Source organism: Emydura macquarii, unplaced genomic scaffold (assembly GCF_026122565.2).
Source record: "Emydura macquarii macquarii isolate MOO-44397 ecotype Brisbane River unplaced genomic scaffold, CSIRO-AGI_Emac_v2 contig_3343, whole genome shotgun sequence".
NCBI classification, from domain to species: Eukaryota; Metazoa; Chordata; order Testudines; family Chelidae; genus Emydura; species Emydura macquarii.
In genome coordinates, this window is record NW_027133480.1 from 151,299 (window position 1) to 170,135 (window position 18,837).

Below are 18,837 nucleotides of genomic sequence, written 5' to 3' on the forward strand. Positions count from 1 at the left end.
AGAACAAGGATTTAAATTACTGTTAATATGCTTAGTTCAGTTAATATGCTTATTTCTTTTGGTTTGTTACAGGGGCAATATATGAAGGAACTTCAAATATCCAGTTGGGTACAATTGCAAAATGCATAGCTCAAGAATACTGAAAACTGCAAGGACATCGTGACTGTTTATAGAGATTTTAATTGAAAATTAGAATCAGCATGCCTCATTGGTGAAATCATGGGTTACATGTTTATTCCAAATTGTGTGTCTAAAAAAAAAACCCATACTAATTTTGGAATGTTATCCCTAAAACACTTAATGATTTAACTGATTGCATTGTTTCAGATTGTACAGGTAGCATATTCTTAGATTCGACAAAAGTAAACAAATAACAGGAGATAAATTCTCAACCTGTTCTAGTGGCACAAAAGGGCATGAAGCCACCTCCAGAGGTAGCTGATTCCCCCAAGGCAGATGTATCTTTGGCTGGTGTAAAGCCAGCTGCATGCTGGGTAGTTCTTGCTGCTTTTGTCTGGTGGAGTGATTCCTATGGGGCCATTACAATTGAGGTAACTTAGAGCAGTCTTAGCCTATTCTAAATTATATCCGGCAGTTTGCCTCCTGGCAGTCCCTGGATTGGGGCTCTTGAAAGGTGGCTAATAGCCATCTTCCATCCCATCCCCTCTTCTGCTATTTAGGCTCTTAATGCGACAGGCTCTTCATTTTTTAATGCTAAGTTAAATTCTTTGTAAAATATGTTAAAGAATCATTCATTTATACATATTGGACAGATTAAGAGAAACTTGCAAGAAGCCCTGGTAGTTCTGCAAAAGGACAGTGACATAAGCTAGCTGATAAGCATTATACTTTCTTATTACAGTAATTTCCAAGTTCAAAGCATTTTACAAACATTAATCCTCACAGCCTTCCTGTAAGGAAGTATGGCTCTTAGATGAGGAAAGTCAGTGGTGGAAATTAAAGGTGTTCTGCAAAAGAGAAAAGTTTGCATCTTTTTGCTGCTTTACAATATAAGGGCTAAAAAAGCCTGATTTTTTTTTTTTTTTTTTGTCTGCTTCATTTTACATTAGACACAAATCTTGCTTACATTGAAAGACTCATTAGTGACTGGAGAACCAGTAAAACTAAAGTATCATAAGGCACAAGTGACTGAAAGCTTAGCAACTAAAAGGGAAGAAATTTTTAATCACTGCTTTTAATTCTTTGTTTTTTTTACCCATTTAATTCCAACAACTAACAAATATTTTTTTAAAGGATATTTTTATTAAAGATTCAGAGCCATTGCTTATTCAATGACAGTATGAGAGTTCATTATATACGTAGTCGGAGAGTCTTAAGAGATACTTCACCAATACTAGAGAAGACTAGACTTAACATTGATATTTAAGAGGTAAAACAAGCAGACTCCTCCATTAACACAAAGAAGCAAAAAAAGCACAGTGCCATTTTTATAAAAGTTATTTGTAGGTCACTGTTGTGACTTGCCCAAGGCCACCAAGGGAATAACAGTACGGATTTGAATTTGGGGCTTCATCATTGCAAGACTTGTGCTTTAATCCTGCACCATTCCTCCCTGTAGGGTGGTTGCAGCTTCAGCTTTAATGTGATTGCTTCGATGGATTGACTCTTCCAACAAATGCTTAAATTAGGATGACCGTTGTCCCTTTGCTGAAGAGAACAAGAAGTTTCAAGATTCATTTGATCTTGAATGGGTTGGGGACTTTCAAGAGAGAAATTTCAAATTGTTTGCGGACATACTTCCAGCTGAACTCAAAGAAGCTGAGGGTAAAGGTCAACTAGAAATGGTTATTTTAGGGCTTGTCTTCAGTGCAACGGTTAGCTTAAGTTACCCCACTTGAGCTAGCCTAGCTTGCGTGAGAGCAGCCACACTGTGAAATGCTTGAGCTACACAGATTGATTGTCTTAGCAACTGATCAGTTGTGCTAACTTGATGAGGTGTAGCCTGTAGCTGCATCCCGACTGCTTTACTAGCTTGAGTTTCAGCCGTGTTAAAGCTTCAACCCGCACTACCTTACAGGCCAGCTAGTTGAAGTTTAAAATACCATTGAACTTGAGCTAGAGATTTGTGTGTTGACGGGAGTTCCTGAAGCTAACACTGCAGTGAAGGCAAGCTCCTAGGTCCCTTGATCCAAATTTTGTGAGGAAAAGTATTGAAGTTCTATTAAAGCCTGCTGTGGGACAGATATCCAGGGTTGTGAAAGAAGGCTACACCTTGTGTGACCTCTCTGGAAGTACATCCTATTGGGAAAGATCTGCTTAAAGTGATATGGAAAAAACAGAATATTGCACTGTGCCAAGCGGCCTCAAATCTGCATTCTATAATCCATGCGGTCATCTTGAAAGTACAACCAGCCATCAGGTAGTTGATTTCAAAGAATTAATGCCAGTCTTTCCATTAACAATGAGACACAAAACATGCTTGTCTAAAGTGCTGTGTGTAGTTACGTAAGTACAGAGCACTTTCCAAGAGATGTAAACACGTATTTAATATTTATCTATAAAGACCTATACAAATTTGTGTGCAAATTAATTGTAGTAATTGAGTTTCTGGCAAGATGCCATTACAGTCTTTGCTGCTACAAAAAATTATGTGCCACTGTCCTAGACACTAATCTCCCAGACACATACTGTGTGATATTGGGCCCTCTTATTTAATCTCAAGTTATATTTCATTGCTGCACCAGTGCAGACTCTGGTCTAGCAGCCGAGTGGGTTGTACCTTCTTGCCTGGGGCTGCAGAGAACTGTGTTGGCCCTTCAGTGCAGATTAGGGCAATCCCTCAGGACTTCCCTAAATTGCAGCTCTGCATTAGCTCTGCTATTAGCACTGCAGAATAACCTGAGCATAGGATTGGATCTTATGCCTCCTGAATCAGATGCTCTTTTGATGGGTTGCAGAGCTTCCTTTTTACCTGTCAAGGAAGTCTGCTATGCTGAGGATGGGATTTACAGCTGTTTTCCATCTTTGTTATGCTGTTGTAAAATGGCTTCAGTGCTCCTGTGAATTCCCCTCTTGTGTCTTCAGTCAACCCAGGTGTTACAGCTGGACTGAAATCAACATCTTCAAGAACAGGAATGTTGCATCTGTGCCTTCCTAGATTAAAAAAATACTGAGTTGTATTTTTAAAAGTGCCTATATTTCTTTAATATTTACGCGATATAGGTGCTATATTTAGATATCTGCTGTAGGTTCTCTAACAAACTCATTTTAAATAAGGCACCAGAACCACTAATTTTGTAACTTTTATTGAGGCTAAGTAGAAAAATTTTGGTCAGAGTTTTGAGCACTAATAAATTACTCCTTATTAAAGTTTTGAGGCAGATATCAACATGTTTCTACATGGAAAAATATTCAAATTCAATATCTTGTGTCTTCTGTGTTCTTGTTCTCAATCATATTTTTATTCAGATGTCAAGACTGTGTACTGCTTTTGCAAAATGACTTTTTGAACTTGACGAAAGAACAAAAATAAATATTTGTTTCATATGGATCCACTGTCTTAAAATAATCTTATGTGAACTACAAAGTAATTTTGAAAAGAAATTTGCTCTTGACATATAGATGGAGTCTTTAACTTGACCAAATAATTGCTGAACAATCCACAAGTATTTGTAGAATATGATCACCAAATAGAGAGAGGAACTGGCATTCAGCTACCTAATTTGGATGTGTTTTTAATGCTATCCAAGTGGTGCAACAGAAGAGTAATGGGATGAAATTAAGAAGAGGATAAATTGGTTCGATATAATGGAAAATTTCACCACTGAATTCTATTAGATTGTGAAATTTCCTAGTTAAAGTAGAAGCCCAATTATTTGAATAATATTACATTGACATGAATAAAGTGCTTGAGGATATACTATAGTAATCAATCGTGCATTGAAAGGGTGTGAATTTCCTCAGTTGGAAGATAACATAAGTGCAAAGCTTAATTTTTATTTTTCTAATGTATTTATTTTCTAGACAATTGCTAGTACAGAAGAGCTCATTGTTTACTGGTAGGATATTGACTGATGGCTTTTCTAGTTACAATATAACATATATATGACATTTCCATATTGCACTCCTTTGGTTAGTCTCCCTTCATCTGCCATCAGAGCTACTACCTGTCACCTCATGATAATGTTCCAGATATGGAATACCTGGTTTTACAGCAGCTACCTGTTGCTTTTTTAATATATCTGTTAAAATGTTTCTTCAGTTTGTATGTAGTTACTCAAATCCAGGGCATATTTGCTATATTAATCTGATATTCTTTTCACGAAAAAAGTTGAATTTAATAACTAGCACAAATAACCAAAAGTTCTCAGCTTTAATCCTGTTTCTTCAGTTATTTGATATGAACAGCTGGAGTAGACACACATCAAGTGACAGTAAGCGCAAGAATTGAAGGGGATAAGTGTGTGTTTTGTAAGATTCTTATGAGAAGTCTCAAGTGTTCTGTAATCTAAGTGTTATGTAATATTTGCCCCATCTATCAGGTTAAGTACAGTAGCTGCAGAGCATTTTACAGAGACTGAGTTGTGCAGTTCTCTCATATGGATTAATTTCTTCTTATGGATTTAGTAAGGTGAGGGGACATGGCAGAGGTCCATGAATATAATGGGTTTGTCTAAGATTTCATGAAATGTTAATGTTGTGTGGCTACTTTGCCGATGTCTGCATTCTGGGATGGAGGACTTACAAAAGGTAAATGACTAACCACAGACCTTATTTCCAAAACTGTAAACCCTTTTCATGAAGTAAACCGGTATATATTGAGAGAAACATAGAACTAATAGTTGATTCAAACATATGCAAATTTATGAATATTTACTGGGTTTATTAACCCTATTTAAATAACAGTCCTGTTTGCTTTTGTTGCATATTTTCAAAGGGTTTATAGCCTGTTACACATGTGCTGAGAGCCAGACTCAGAACATGAGCAGGTCCAATGTAACCCCTGCCTACAGCAAAGTAACTCCATTGCTATCCCTGATTGAATACAGATCCAGGCTGGTCAAAGAGAAATGGTCAGGAAGAAGGAATATGCTCTTTGCTTCTAAACTTTATTTTTAGAAGACATTTTGGAACTGAGCATTTTGAAGGCAAGGTGGGTGAGGTAATATCTTATCATTGGACCAACTTCTGTTGGAGAAAGATACAAGTGTTTGAGCTACACGGAGCTCTTTTTCAGATCTGGGAAAGGTACTCAGAGGTTATGTCTGCAGCGATGTAAACCTATGGTTAGTGGGACTTGAGTCAGCTGACTTGTGTCAGAAACCCTGGGCTTGTGTCTACACTGCATTTTAACCCTAGTTAAAGATTTTTTGACCCATGCTTGAATCTAGGGCTCTGGCATCCACACTGCAATGCGCAGACCTGAGTCAAAGTAATCTTGTCCCAAAGTGCCTAGCGCCCCACCTCATTGAGACACTAGTCCTATGAACGTTGTGTTGCTCTGTGGAAAAACGCTACTGCCCACCCTCTTTCCTAACTGAGATGGTGCTATTGATGGGACTTAAGTACTCACGAGGAGCCATGAGTAAATAAACGTAATTAGCTCCTTTGGTGGCTGTCTCAGTAGAATGACTGCAGTTTGAGAAGACTTTATACGGAAGTGCTATCTAGTCTGAGAATTGGGCTTTCCACTTCTAGTCTGAGTCACATTGGCAGGAAAATGCCCATGTGCACCTTTTCTGAGGATAATTACGACACCATTGGTCTGACCCAGTATGGCCATTCTTATGTTTTTATTGGTCTCCAGGGCTGTCAAACTATTAACAATGAAACTTTGCAATTCTTCATTTTTAAAATGGGATGTTCAGTGACAGTGTTTTTGGTTGGTTGGTTTTTTATTTATTTTTGTCTGTTTGGAGTTTGACAAAAACGTAGATTTCAGAGGAAAAAAACACTCTCACACACCCCCAGCCTGGCTGCTGCCAGCTGTGGAGCAGTAAAGTGCCTCCCCAGGACTTGGGGTGTAGTGTGGTCCAGCGCCCTTCTCTCTTCAGGGATTCCTTATCCCTGCCCCTGCTGCATCTCAGGAGGCAAGGATAAGGGATCCCTGGGAAGCTGTGGGGACGTTTTGGGGCTGGCTCCTACTCACCGGCCTCACAGTGCATGCTGCCTTGGGCGCCTCTGCACACACAATCCCAGGGGGCTCTGGGAGCAAGGAACAGAGAGTGGAGCAGGACCAAGCAGCTGCCCTGCAGTGCAGGGGAGTGGCTGGGGTGTCGGAGGTCACTCTCCCCTGGCTGTGCTGAGCCAGGAGATCTGCCACTCCCCCCCAGCTACAAGGCAGCCATTTAGTCCCTTTTGTCCTTGCTCCCAGACCCCCACTGCCCTCCTTAGAGTTGCATGTATAGGGGCACCCAGGCAGCATGCACCGAAATCTGGCTGTGCTCTTGTGATCAGAATGCAGCTCTCTTGAAAAAGCATCTTCGGTCTTCGTTGAAAACCCTGCGGGCTCTCTGATGACATGCTTGCAGATGGGTGTTCAGTAGACAATGGGTTAACGCTGACCTGAGCTTGCACATTTGCAAAGGGAGGTGTGGCTTCAATTTGCAATAGATTGAAATAGACTGCATCACAGATTGTCAGCATAGAGGGCCAAGGAATTCTGGGATACAACTGGAACACTTGCAGGAACCAATTCAACCTGGGGCCATGTGCTCACAGGAAAGCAATAGGGTGCGGATTCTAGGTCCCAGCTTAACACGGGCTCGGACCCTCCAGCCCTGCAGGTTAGAACCCTAAGTTAACACCATTAGTATGTGGATGAAAGGAGTGTGAGGCTTGAGCCCAGGCTCAAGGCCAGGCTTAGATTGCTGTGTGGACATACCCGAAGTGTCACAACTACATACAAAGTGGAACAGATTGTCAAGCATAAGCAGCTAACACGCTGAGACCATTTAAGGTGAAGTGGCCAGTTACAACCTCTGTAGTCGTAGGATAAAAAAGGATGGCTAGTGGGTTACTGATTGGTTTATGACTTATTACAACAGAGTGTCTTAAGACCATGATTTTTAGTATCTAGCAAAGGTAAGCTTCCAGGTTTGTTTTTTTTAACATTCTGTGAAGGTTGAGGATGAGACCTAAGAGATGAGATATGGAGTGACTGTTTTGTGAAAAGTGTTTACCCAGGGCTGATTTGGTGTGTTTGTCTTATTTTTCCTGAGAGTTTATTTGAGAACATAGTGATTGTTGGGTTTCACCCACATAGTTGTTGTAGGGGCATTTATTGCACTAGATGGTATACACCATGCGTTGGGATATTCATTGTAGTATCCATGTACCTCCAAGGGACAACTTCTGCCCCATTACAGATTCCATACTAATGTGGAGAACTAGAAGAATTCTGTCGCTGTCTCCACTCAGAGAATTCTTTCAGAACAATGACAACAGAACTCACAACTACTATCTCCCTACCAACAGTCATTAGAAAAAATAATCTGACTAGTCACCCTAGAGTGGACAAAACCACAAACTCGATCATTACATTGATTCCTTCAGGAAAAAAAGCAGCTGTGAAATCCTTAACAAAACATCACATCCACCACAATCTCTTCCCTGCCACGAGGACAGCTACGTAGTCCCTGAAATCCAACCACCAGATAGTGATAGCAGACAAAGGGAGTGCCATTCTAGTTCTCAAACGTGATGACTATGTCAATAAGGCCAACCAACAATACTCTGACATAAAGAACTCAAAGATGACCCCACACCACAATACATCCAGGAATTTAAGAATGTCAAATTCTTCCCCAAATAATTCCAAAAGAAACTCCCCAACCTTATCTCCCACAAACCCGTCTCTGGGACCTACCACATGCTCCCCAAGATAGGCTCTGCCTGTGTTCCCTTGTTTTTGTATCTGGCTGTGGCATTCTTACTGAAGGAATATCTAGACTCATAGAAATCATCTTGAAACCACTCATCACACAAAGGGCCAGCTTCCTCCAGGACAGTCAGCTTCCTCCAGACACTCCACAACATTAACAGCCTCCCTCAGAACACAATCTTTGCCACCATAGATGTCACCTCTATACACCAACATCCCTCATAATCACGGCATCACACCTCAGAGGACTGGAAGAGTTCTTAAAACATCTCTTTGCTTTCTCTGTGGGCATTTTCTATCAGCTGCAGGTGCTCAGCAGGTGAGGAGGGGTTTCCCTTTAAAGGCACATCTGTAGAAGCACAATAATCAGTGAACAGAAGCATGATTGGGAGTGCAATAACAACATTGATGCATTACTGTAAAATACACCTCTTTCTCACTGTCCCCTGGCAAGTGCACTGCTTGGTGATTGCCCAGAGCATGGTGAGTTGTGCACGAGGGGAGGGGGGACTGGGGGGGGGGACAAGATGGGGACTAGGATCTGGGTGGTGGTTTGGGGTACTGATGCAGATAGATAGCGACAAACTTTAAAATTGTATCACCATTTTCCACAAGTAGGGGCTGAAGAAGCCAATATCTTGCTCCTGAGAGTAAGCAGGGATGCTAGGGTGCATCTCTTTCATGCGAGCAGCTTCAAATTGGGCCCCTATGCTGCTCATCTGTGTGCCGTGTTGGTCCCTGCACAAGTGATTGCTGATTGGCACGGCAAACTTTTCTGCAATAGGGGAATCTCTGGCAGAGGATAGGCGAGTACTTCCAGGAAAGTTTTCCTAGAGATCTCTCTGGAGGATTCCCATGAAATCTCAGTGTGCATTAACACTCATCCACTGCACTGCCCACGTGAACACGGAAATGGGAAGCACATGCAAACACAGCTACTCTTGTGCATTTCTAGCCCTTCATCCAGCTGTATAATGCAACAAAGCAAAAAACAGCTGTCCCTCATATAACCGAGCAGTATCAGCTCAAAAAAATCACTTACCCAAGCTCCATTATCCTGCATGCCAGAGCTGGCTGGGACTGGTTCAAACCCTCTGGGGTTGAGAAGAGATCCTGGCTCCCCATGTCACCGAACGACCCAATCCCCTGCTCTGCATCGTCCTCCAACTTGACCTCCTTGTCCATGGCTTCTTCATCGGGGTTGAGTCTAGTGTCTGCTGTCTCCGGGCCCATGGAGGTATCCATGGGTGTTTTAGTGGTAGAGGTGGGGTGGCCCCTGAGGATGGCTTCCAACTCCTTATAGAAGTGGTAGGTCTTTGGCTCTGCACCAGAGCAACGGTCTGACTCCCTAGCCTTTTGGTACCCCTGCCTCATCTACTTATTTTTTGTACAGCACTGCAGCATGTCCCGTTCATAGCCCTTCTCCGCCGTGCCATGAGAAATCTGACCGTACGTATCAAAGGTCCTTTGGCTGGAGTGGAGCTAGGGCTGCACAGCCTCCTCTCCCCAAATGCTGGTCAGATCCAGGAGCTCCTGTGTGCTCCAAGCGGGAGAACATTTGGTGCGTGGAGCTGCCATGGTCAGCGATATGATGCGATGTGAGCTTTCCATGCCAACCAAGCAGGAAGTGGAATTTAAAAAATTCTCAGGACTTTAAAGGAGGAGGGGGAGATGGCTGCAGGGCAGTGGAGTTCAAACTGATGGTCAGGATGAGCATTGTGGAGTACCTCCTGGAGGCCATTTACCATTGCAGAACCAAGCGCGGTGGCTACACTGAGGCTTTATCACTAAAAGGTTGGTGCAGAAAGCTCTACGCCTCTCAGCAGCGAGGTGGTTTGATTTTGTCGCAAAATCAGGGGAGTTGGGGTGGGGGGGAGATGGGGGGATTGTAGTGCATACACCACCACTCTTTTGGCATAAAAAGCTGACTTTGGTTGACAAAACTCTGTAGTGTAGACCAGCCCTGTATCTTGGTTTACACTACAAACTTATGTTGGTATAACTACCTGCTCAAGGATGTGGAAAATCCACACCCCTGGGCAACGTAGTTATACTGACCTAACTTCCGATGTAGACAGTGTGCTATGTCTCCTGTTGACAGAGTTACGTCCTCTTGGGGAAGTAGAATACCTAGGCTGATGAGAGAAGCTGTCCTGTTGGCATAGGTAGCCTGTTCACTAAGTGCTGTAAGTGTAAACAAAGGTCTTTCTCAGACCTGAAGAAATGCTTTGTGTAGCTCGAAAGCTTGTCTCTTTCCCCAGCAGAGGTTGGTCCAATAAAAGATATTATCTCATCCACACTGTCTTGCTAATATGCAGGGACCAACACAGCTGGACCAACACAGGTACACCAACACTGCACACAATGGTACATTTTGAAGATCAGTGCCAAACTAACATGAAGCTTTATTTTAACATACATAACACAAAGGAATTGGAGTATCCATTTCAATAGAAATATGCCGATTCTAAAATTGTATAAAAATGCTTAATATGAAGGTATGTCTGACTCGGGACTTCTCTATCTGATAATAGAAGCAATATGTGGCTGCTTTAAAACCTTGGAATTAAATTAACCTTAGCAATGAGAAGCAGCATTTCTGTAGGCTAAACACTATTCTGACCACATATATTAACTCCGTAGTAACAAGTCACTAATACCAGTCAAATTGCCACTGGATCAGTGCAAGCCAGTGGCAATATTCAGAATAAAAGATTCTGGGGGCAGGGGAACCTATCATGTTACTTGATCAGCTCTGCTTAATATATAGCGGATATAAAAAATTCAAGAATGTGCAACCTATCTACTGACTCAACTTTTTTGTTAAAATATGAGAGTAATAGAACGTCATATGGGCAACATTCCATTATTACTGTAGTAATAAGAGTAGTCTAGTAGTGAGAGGATATTGAGGCAGTCCCTCTCCTCTTGTACTGTGCATATGAGGCCACAAAGGATGCTGCCATAACACGAAATTTCTTCTGATAGCAACAGTGCAACTGCACTAGTGCTGAAAAATGGGTACTAATTTTTCTCATGCAGACAAAGCCTAAAGGAGATATTGGTGCCATCTGGGCTGCGGTATGCCTAATCCATGTTTTGTATGTATTACTCTGCCCTTCTATTACTTTAGAACAGACTAGTGTGGTTGCTCAGATTTTGAACTTTCTGATAGAGCTTGGTGCTTGGAGGTAAACAATCCGCTAAAGCTCTATCCATATAAGACAAAGGTTGATGGCGGATTGGGGGAATTACTTGGAAAGAGTATGTTGATAGCTACACCTTCAACTGATCAGATTATTTCAATGTACACTGTACATGAGCTGAAGACTGCTCTTTCCTTCATAGTTGAAGACCAAAGTGCAGTGGTACACATACAAGCTGGCTTTAGATGTTCTTTGTCTCCATCCACAGATTAAGGCTGAGCTCTTGGATTTAAAGGAGTTCAGCCAGCAAGTGGGATGCCATCAGACTATGCAGTCACATGCATACAGATGACATGCCTCTCAGATAAACATATGGCATGGAAATACAATTCCATACATCCCGAGATAACAATTCACTGTCTTTGTTAAAAATTACAGGCCTCTACTAAATGAGCCAAGAGAATCTGTTAGTTGTTAGAGTTGAGCGAATGATTTACATTGAATTATTTTATCAGATCAGTTTATCCTTTCTTCTCCTGGAATATCCATGGTATTTCACAATTTCCTTAAATTTATTTACAGGTGAATTTAGATGACTTTTGAGATATTTTTCCTCTCTCCTTCTCCTTTGGAACCTTTAACAATTTGCTGTACATGTTCTGATCCTCAATATTCCAAATTCAAGTAATATCACTTAGGTATGTTGCTTGTTTTTTTTTCCCCCTCCCTTCAATGTGATGAACTTAAGCACTTTTGGCATGAATACTCACATTCTATCTTTTGAAATTCACTTTCTGCAAATAATCACGCACGTCTTCCCATGAACATTTCTGCTGGTAAAACTTGCTTGAATATTTTTGGAAAGCAAACAAAAGAGGCATAAATATGGCCAAGGTCAAGCAATTCATATTTTATTTATTTATTTTATTTATTTGCAATTCATCCAGTTCTACTTTCCCATAAGGTGTATATTCCCATTTCAAGCCAGCCACTAGAGGGCAAGCCATTCCCAAACTGAGCACAATTGATTCCCCACAGTAGAGGGCAGAGAGACATATTCATACAGTCCCAGACCCTAAATCATACTCACAAGACATAACACAAATATTAATTTAAAAAATTTCAGGCAACCTTTCTATTACCAAGATACACACAAATGAATTTCATGTCTGAAATGTCTGAATTATGTTTCACAATAATTTCTCTGTGGCAGATGATTAGAGTGACCTTTCAGACTGAAAGATGCATTCAGCATGTTTTCTCCTTTACTGTGGAGCTACAGTCACAACAGTAAGACCTTTTTGGTTTTGGGAGGATAAGGTGAGAGTGGGGTTAGACAGCTAAGCACGTCCCAAAAAACTGAATTTTTACGTCATAACAAGTTTTTTAAAAGTTAATTTTCAAATTCAATCCTGTTTCCAACATCACTTTGTCAGGTGGATAGGAGGATAATCCTACAAAATTTATCACATAGTGGAAAACCTGTAAGTACATTATTGAAAATGTAACATTTAAAGATCAGGATCCTAAACTCTGAATCCAGATATTGAAGTACTATGCGCATTAATGACGATCCACCTACACTTATCTGCACATTCAACAGTGTAAAAAAATTAAATATTTTTGTAATTTTTCCATCTGCCATTCATATTTTTTCAATACTTTAATCTTTTTTTTAAAGAGCTATTTTTTATGATTTACAAACCAACTTGTCATTTAATCTAACTATTAACTGGGTATAATCTAATGTACGGTACTGGGATAGAGATTTTTCAGATCTTGTCTGTAACAGAACTAAATTTCTCATATCTAGTTATATACTCTAGAAGTCTGTTTATAATTAATAAAATGTGTGGTCTACTTTTATAGCTGTTCCTTAAAATAAATTATATTATAATAAAGTATAAGTAGATAACTTAAGGAGTAACTTTTTAAAATAAGGTATTGGTCTTCTTTCTCTTCTAAATAGGTTGATTTATGGCTGTTTGCAGTTTTTGAGAATACAAAACAATTAATTAATGTGTGAAAAGAACAATGAATTAATCCTAGAGAGCCTTGGAGCCTTTAAAGCCCTGAATTATATGTTGAGCTCGTTTAAAACTTGCATAAGAAATTAATGTAGAATAAAGCCCTTTAATTTGAAAAGTGCATCTATAGTAGCTGTCCCTAGGATATCTTCTGGATCATTATTCAGAAAGGTTAAGGAGGACTTTATTTTTTTTATATTCAGTATGTATTTTCCAGTTACTGCTCAACATGGTGCATTTCAACTTATAAAGAGAGAGAGAGAGATTTTTAAAAGAAATGGGGAGCTTTCTATTCACCTTCCACTTAATTTCCTTGCTGCCATGCCAGTCCCAGCTTAATGAATGTAATTGCTACCTTTGATGAAAATACTATTATCAAGATCACACATTACATTGGAAAACAGTTTTTCTTTAAACACACTACTGCAGTCTCTAATTATGCATGTAACAAGTGGCTCCTGAACAAAAGAGCATGTTGTCTACAATTGCTAGGAATTGGAACAAGGCAAATTTGAACAAAGGACAGATTAGATTTGCTCCATGCTCCACAAAACCCATTCCCCTGATTAATTTCCTGCAAAAACTAAAACAATTCTCTCTTAAAAGAAACTAACCCTCATCTCCAGAATGATCCATATGCCATTTGTGTCAATCTATATGATAATGGCTACAGATTTAAATTATTAACTATTAGATGTAGTAAAATAGGAAAGCTCTTTTATAAACTTATCTTTTCATATGTAAATGAGTAGTACACGCTCTTAAGAAATAATGAACAAAAAAAATCTGACTTTTCTGTAGAAATCAGGAGCCAGAAAGCACCCTGCTATCTGAAAGTCTGAATTGTGCATGTATAATCCAATTATTTTGTCAGTTTCTTCTAAGATATATATATTCTCCACATAAAGACATCTGAGTATGATGATCATGCTTCCTAACCTAACGTTCTTCTGACTTATCAGGATGGACATGTTTTTATGACTGCTTCCTAGTATGCTTTTATTTTTTCCTAAAGAAGAGCATTTCCAAAATTAATTTAATTAGTTAAATCTTTCAGACCTAAATGATTCAATTAATAGATACTAACCAGTCAAAATCAGAGTTTAAAGTACAATTATCTTTCATTATTCCATGAATTAGACATTGAAAGCCAGTAAAATCATGTTTTGGAACTGGCATATGTTCATCAATAAAATAGTGAGTGTATTAACTGAATTATTTCATTAAACTATTGATTACATTTCATGCTTTAAAACATAACATTTGTTTGTATTACTATACCACCTAGGAGCCCTAGTCATGGACCAGTACCTTACTGTGCTAGGTAATATATAAACATGGAATGAAAAGACAGTTTTTCCCCCAAAAGAGCTTACAATGTAAGTATGACAACAGATGGAGACAGACTGATTTTCTTTTCCAGTGTTTTTCAGGTAAAATTGTTAGGCAGAAATTGCATAGCGTCAGAAAGCAAGTTCCACAACTAACCTAATCCTGTGCATTCTTACTCATGTGAGTAGTCCTAGTGATGGTCCTACAGTCAATAGGACTACCCTTATGAGTAAAAACTAGTCATCTGAGAATTGGTTTGCAGGCTCAGCCCCATAGAGTGTAGTGGCCTGGCTGTATATGTTTACCACTGCCCTCTCTGGGATAGATTCAGAACTATTCAGTCGTGGAAGAGATCCCCTTTTACTGCTAACAGCTGAAAGAGAGGGGTTTTTTGGTTCAAGTGCTTGTGCTTTTGGAAGACGACAGTTTGAATTATGTCCCCACTGTCACCACACAGTCCTACGTGGCCAAGGCATATAGCATAGTAACAGCTGTGAAGTTCTCAAATAGCAACAGATACAAGGTTAAAGAATAGAAAGAAACAAGGCTGCCAGGTTCATTTGTGTGGTTGAGGACCTGAGACTTGGCCTGCACTGGAACAAGAAGTGTCAAATCTTTGCTCTAGAATACGGCTATTCAAGATATTAGACATTATTTTAAAATTATACAGAGGCCTCAGCTAGCAAAATGCAATGTCAAGGGATAGTTTTATACATAATGACATTTAGGGTTTTTTTAATGCACTAAGACTGCTGAGAAACCACCAAACATTCTTCATTTTTCTTTACTCCCACTCGTTGCACTTAAACACCCTCCCCTTCTGATCTGCCGGATGTTTTGGTGCATTATCTATGTAGGTCAACAATACTCTGTACTGTAATGTCTTGTCTACAGCCATACTAGACTGACTAGCTCTCGTCTGTAGCCCTGTACCTGAGAGTATCTGATCTCCTACACTAGTCGACTATATTATACAATGTCAATTAGCACAGGACTAACAATGGTTATTTTTTTTAACAAGGGTTAAAATGCAGCACAAGAGAAATAGTTCTAACTTTCTCACATACAATGGAATAGTAATAGATTTTTCCATTCAGAAAGCTTAGGCTTTTCACAAGAGATACAAAGGCAACAGCAGGTGGCCGCAGCAAAAATTTCATTTTTCACAATCTGCATTACAGCACTTTCTGTAGGCGTCCAAATGAGGGGACGTTCACAGCCGTTCTCCGTCTATGGGACTGATCCCGCAAGGTATTAAGTTCTTCAACTCCTATTCAAGTCATTGGGAGTTAAAGGGCACTTAGTACCTTCGGAGATCAGGTTCTATATGCATGCATTAAGAATAGGCATCTAAAGGCTGGGGATTTCAGCCACTGGTGTAGCGGCCTTAGAGCACACTCCTGATGTGGACAGGCGAAAACCACTACCACCTGTGGCTTGCACCAGCATAATTTACAATGGCTTTAAATTGCATTGTGGCTACATAAGGATTTTAAATGTTGGCAAAGTTTGGTGGGCAGGATGAGTTTCAAATTGTCCATTTATTAAGGTGAGGCTCTGCCTGTTTAAGAGCAAAGTTGTCTTTTTTTTTTTTTTTTTTCCCTCTCCTACTGCTGCTGCTTTGAGAGGTGGAAGACACCTGCCCTCTGGATTTAGTGTGTTGCCCACCGTTCCAACCCACCTGTGCCTCAGCTGCCTCCCTGGCGTTAGGGCACTTTTGTCAGAAAGCCTCGTGTATCCCTCACAATCTCAAGTCAGTTCTTTCAAAACTCCAGCTCCTCCTGTGGTATCTAGATTAGCAGTCAGCTTCCTCTAGGGGACCCTGCCACTGACTCCTAGCTCTTCAAGTTCCTATGATCCCTTGCTCTGGGCCTCCTTGCAACCATTTTGCTGCTTCTCAGCTGTACTCCACGGTAGCCTCCTTTAGGTCTCCCATTGCTTTCTTCAGCTCCTGTACCACTTTCCATTCTTCACCCTCTTTGCTCTTTCATCTTTCTCTGGTTGCCCCCACTTAATTAGGTTCCTGGCCTCTCCTAATTCTCTTTAGCTATCCCATAGGTTTCTTCCAGATATAAGCCTTAACAGAGCCATGGGATCTTTCTTTCCCTTGGCACCTTGAGAAGGAAGAAAAATAGAGAGACTGTGTCCTGGAACCAACCCTTTAACAGAGTCTCAGGGCATTGGCCAGATGTCTGATCTGGCTCCCCTCGCTGAATAACCTTCTCCTATCCCTCAGCGTCATCTTGGGGAAGCAGGGAGGCACTGAACAGACAGCAGCTTCATTCTTAGGGAATAAGTCTATTAGTGATGTGAAGTTGCTGTGCAGGGATGCAGTGGTTTGATGGGAGAGAGAACTAAATAAGCAAAGCAAGAAAACAGGATGATGAGCCAAATTGCATTTATCTTGTCAACAAGTGTTGTTACATACTTCTGCCCTTTTCTACTGTTGCTTATGTAAGCAATGGATTCGCACTCATGGATTTCATGCTAATTGCTCGCCTTACTCCAAACCATTCTCATCAATTTAAGCTTTTTATAGTTGAATATTGACCTGCTTCTTCCCAAGCATCTCTTTGATTAATTCAGAGTACAAGAAAGCCACTGAAGGACCTTCATTTTTATGATCAACAAATACTTCAAAATCATTATAACACCACTTTCTCTTTATCCTTTTACCTGTTGGGAAAGAGTTTGATGGGCTGAAGTCACTCACTATATAGTAAACTGAATGTAGGAACAAGCTCCCTCAGAACATCTTGTTCTGAATTATACTATTCAGAAGTTATTTAGCATCTTAAGTTTGGAAGTGAATCTTGTTACATCAGGTCTGAATTTGGCCCAGAATAGTCATATCTGTGTACTGGAAACCTAACTAAAGTGGACTGCATAATACAAAATATATCATGGCTTCCAAGCATTTAGGAAGATTTTAACTCCAGTAATGGTCTATTTCCTTATTTGGAGAGAGAATGAGTAGAGATATACTTTATCCTAGTTTTATTTATGTACACATTTGAACAGAGAGATAGATGGTAAGGGTAGAACACAGATTAAGTATACTGTATTTGCAGGTCCAGTGAATACATGCCTCCCAGAGCTCCAGAAAGCATTAGTATTCAGACCCCCGAGCCAGACTGTTGGGCCCTATCTGCACTACAGTGGACTAGTTCCTCCCAGCCCTTAATCATGTGAAGAAGTAGTCATTGGAGCAACCTATGTGAATACAGGCTGGAGGTTTAGGCTGCATATTTAAATTTGGACTGGATTTAAATACTGTACCAACTAAATATAAACAATGTTTGACTGGCCAGTGTAGAAAGGACCAAACTAATTTAATACTCTGTGCCAAACAAAGAACAGGATTTTCATGCCAAAATGTTTACAGGCTAAAGGCATGAAACCATATAACACAAATAGAGGGCCGAACCCTACTCATCTTTCTTATTCATGAGTATTTCTGTATTTGTCAATTGGACAATTCATGTGGTTGTGGTGAACAGGATTTGGCTCCAGGTTAACAATTGTAAAGGCAAGCACAAATTGCTGAGCAGCCTATGAAGCTGAACATTTAATGGAATAGGTGGATTTACAGATAGAGAGTGACACATACTAATAGAAAACTTCTGCACATACAAGGTGGCATGAGAGGAAGTAATGGAGACCCAGAGTTTTGGATAGACTGAAGAGGGAGAAGTGAGATGTAGAGAAGTCTTTTTCTTTTAACCTCCAGCATTTTCTTTGTCTGTATATTCCAATTGTTCTGGTTCCAAGATCTATGAATTACCTCCAATGCAAATGGTGTCCTAAGCCTGTAAGTGCGGTGAAATAATGGTATCCAAAATGAGTGTCATTTTTTGCACAGTTGCAGAAACACTGCAACATGCCTATGACAATTTTTACTACTTATGTTAATTTCAACACCTTAACATGGTGTTTATTGGTCAAAGCTATCAAACAACAATATATTAAAAGACGTTTATTGGTTTTATATGGACAAGTTTGGTTTTTTTCCAGAAATGATGAAGCTGATTAGCATATGGGAAACATGGTGAATATCAACTTTTGGCCATATACTAACATGAAAGGTTTTCACATTGCATATTCTTAATTGTCAAAGTATTTCACAAGTGATTATAATAGTTTTCTTTATTTTCAACTGAAATTTGCTGACCAGAACTGTCTTACACTGAAGGCTGTACACCAGTAGCAGCAGATTGCGCACCCAGAGATTGGACTTTATAGTGGGTAGATATAAATGTGCACGAATTCCAAATGTAATGCTTCTCCATTTGTAAGCTTTTGTACATACATGTAGCATCATCTGGTAGAAGATGTTAATTTGTAATTGTCTATGCATGCAGTACTAGCCTTTGAAATTTTCTAGAAACTAGCTTTTTAATTCAGTAACACTTATGCACAGATTCCAGGAAAATGTGTTCATTCCAAATGGAATTGTACCATTTCATGCTGGTGGAAATCTCATCCATGT

The 18,837-nt window shown here is 40.0% G+C and overlaps 1 protein-coding gene across 1 annotated transcript in view; it reads left to right on the forward strand.

Moving 5' to 3' along the window:
* Window positions 1-3,511, forward strand: part of ACADSB (acyl-CoA dehydrogenase short/branched chain) — a 32,419-nt gene extending 28,908 nt beyond the window's left edge. The window contains exon 11 of the mRNA XM_067533465.1: window positions 73-3,511. Coding sequence (XP_067389566.1) covers window positions 73-143 — 71 coding nt within the window. The 3' untranslated portion in view covers window positions 144-3,511. The remainder of the gene's footprint in view (window positions 1-72) is intronic.
* The last annotated feature ends 15,326 nt before the right edge of the window (window positions 3,512-18,837 follow it).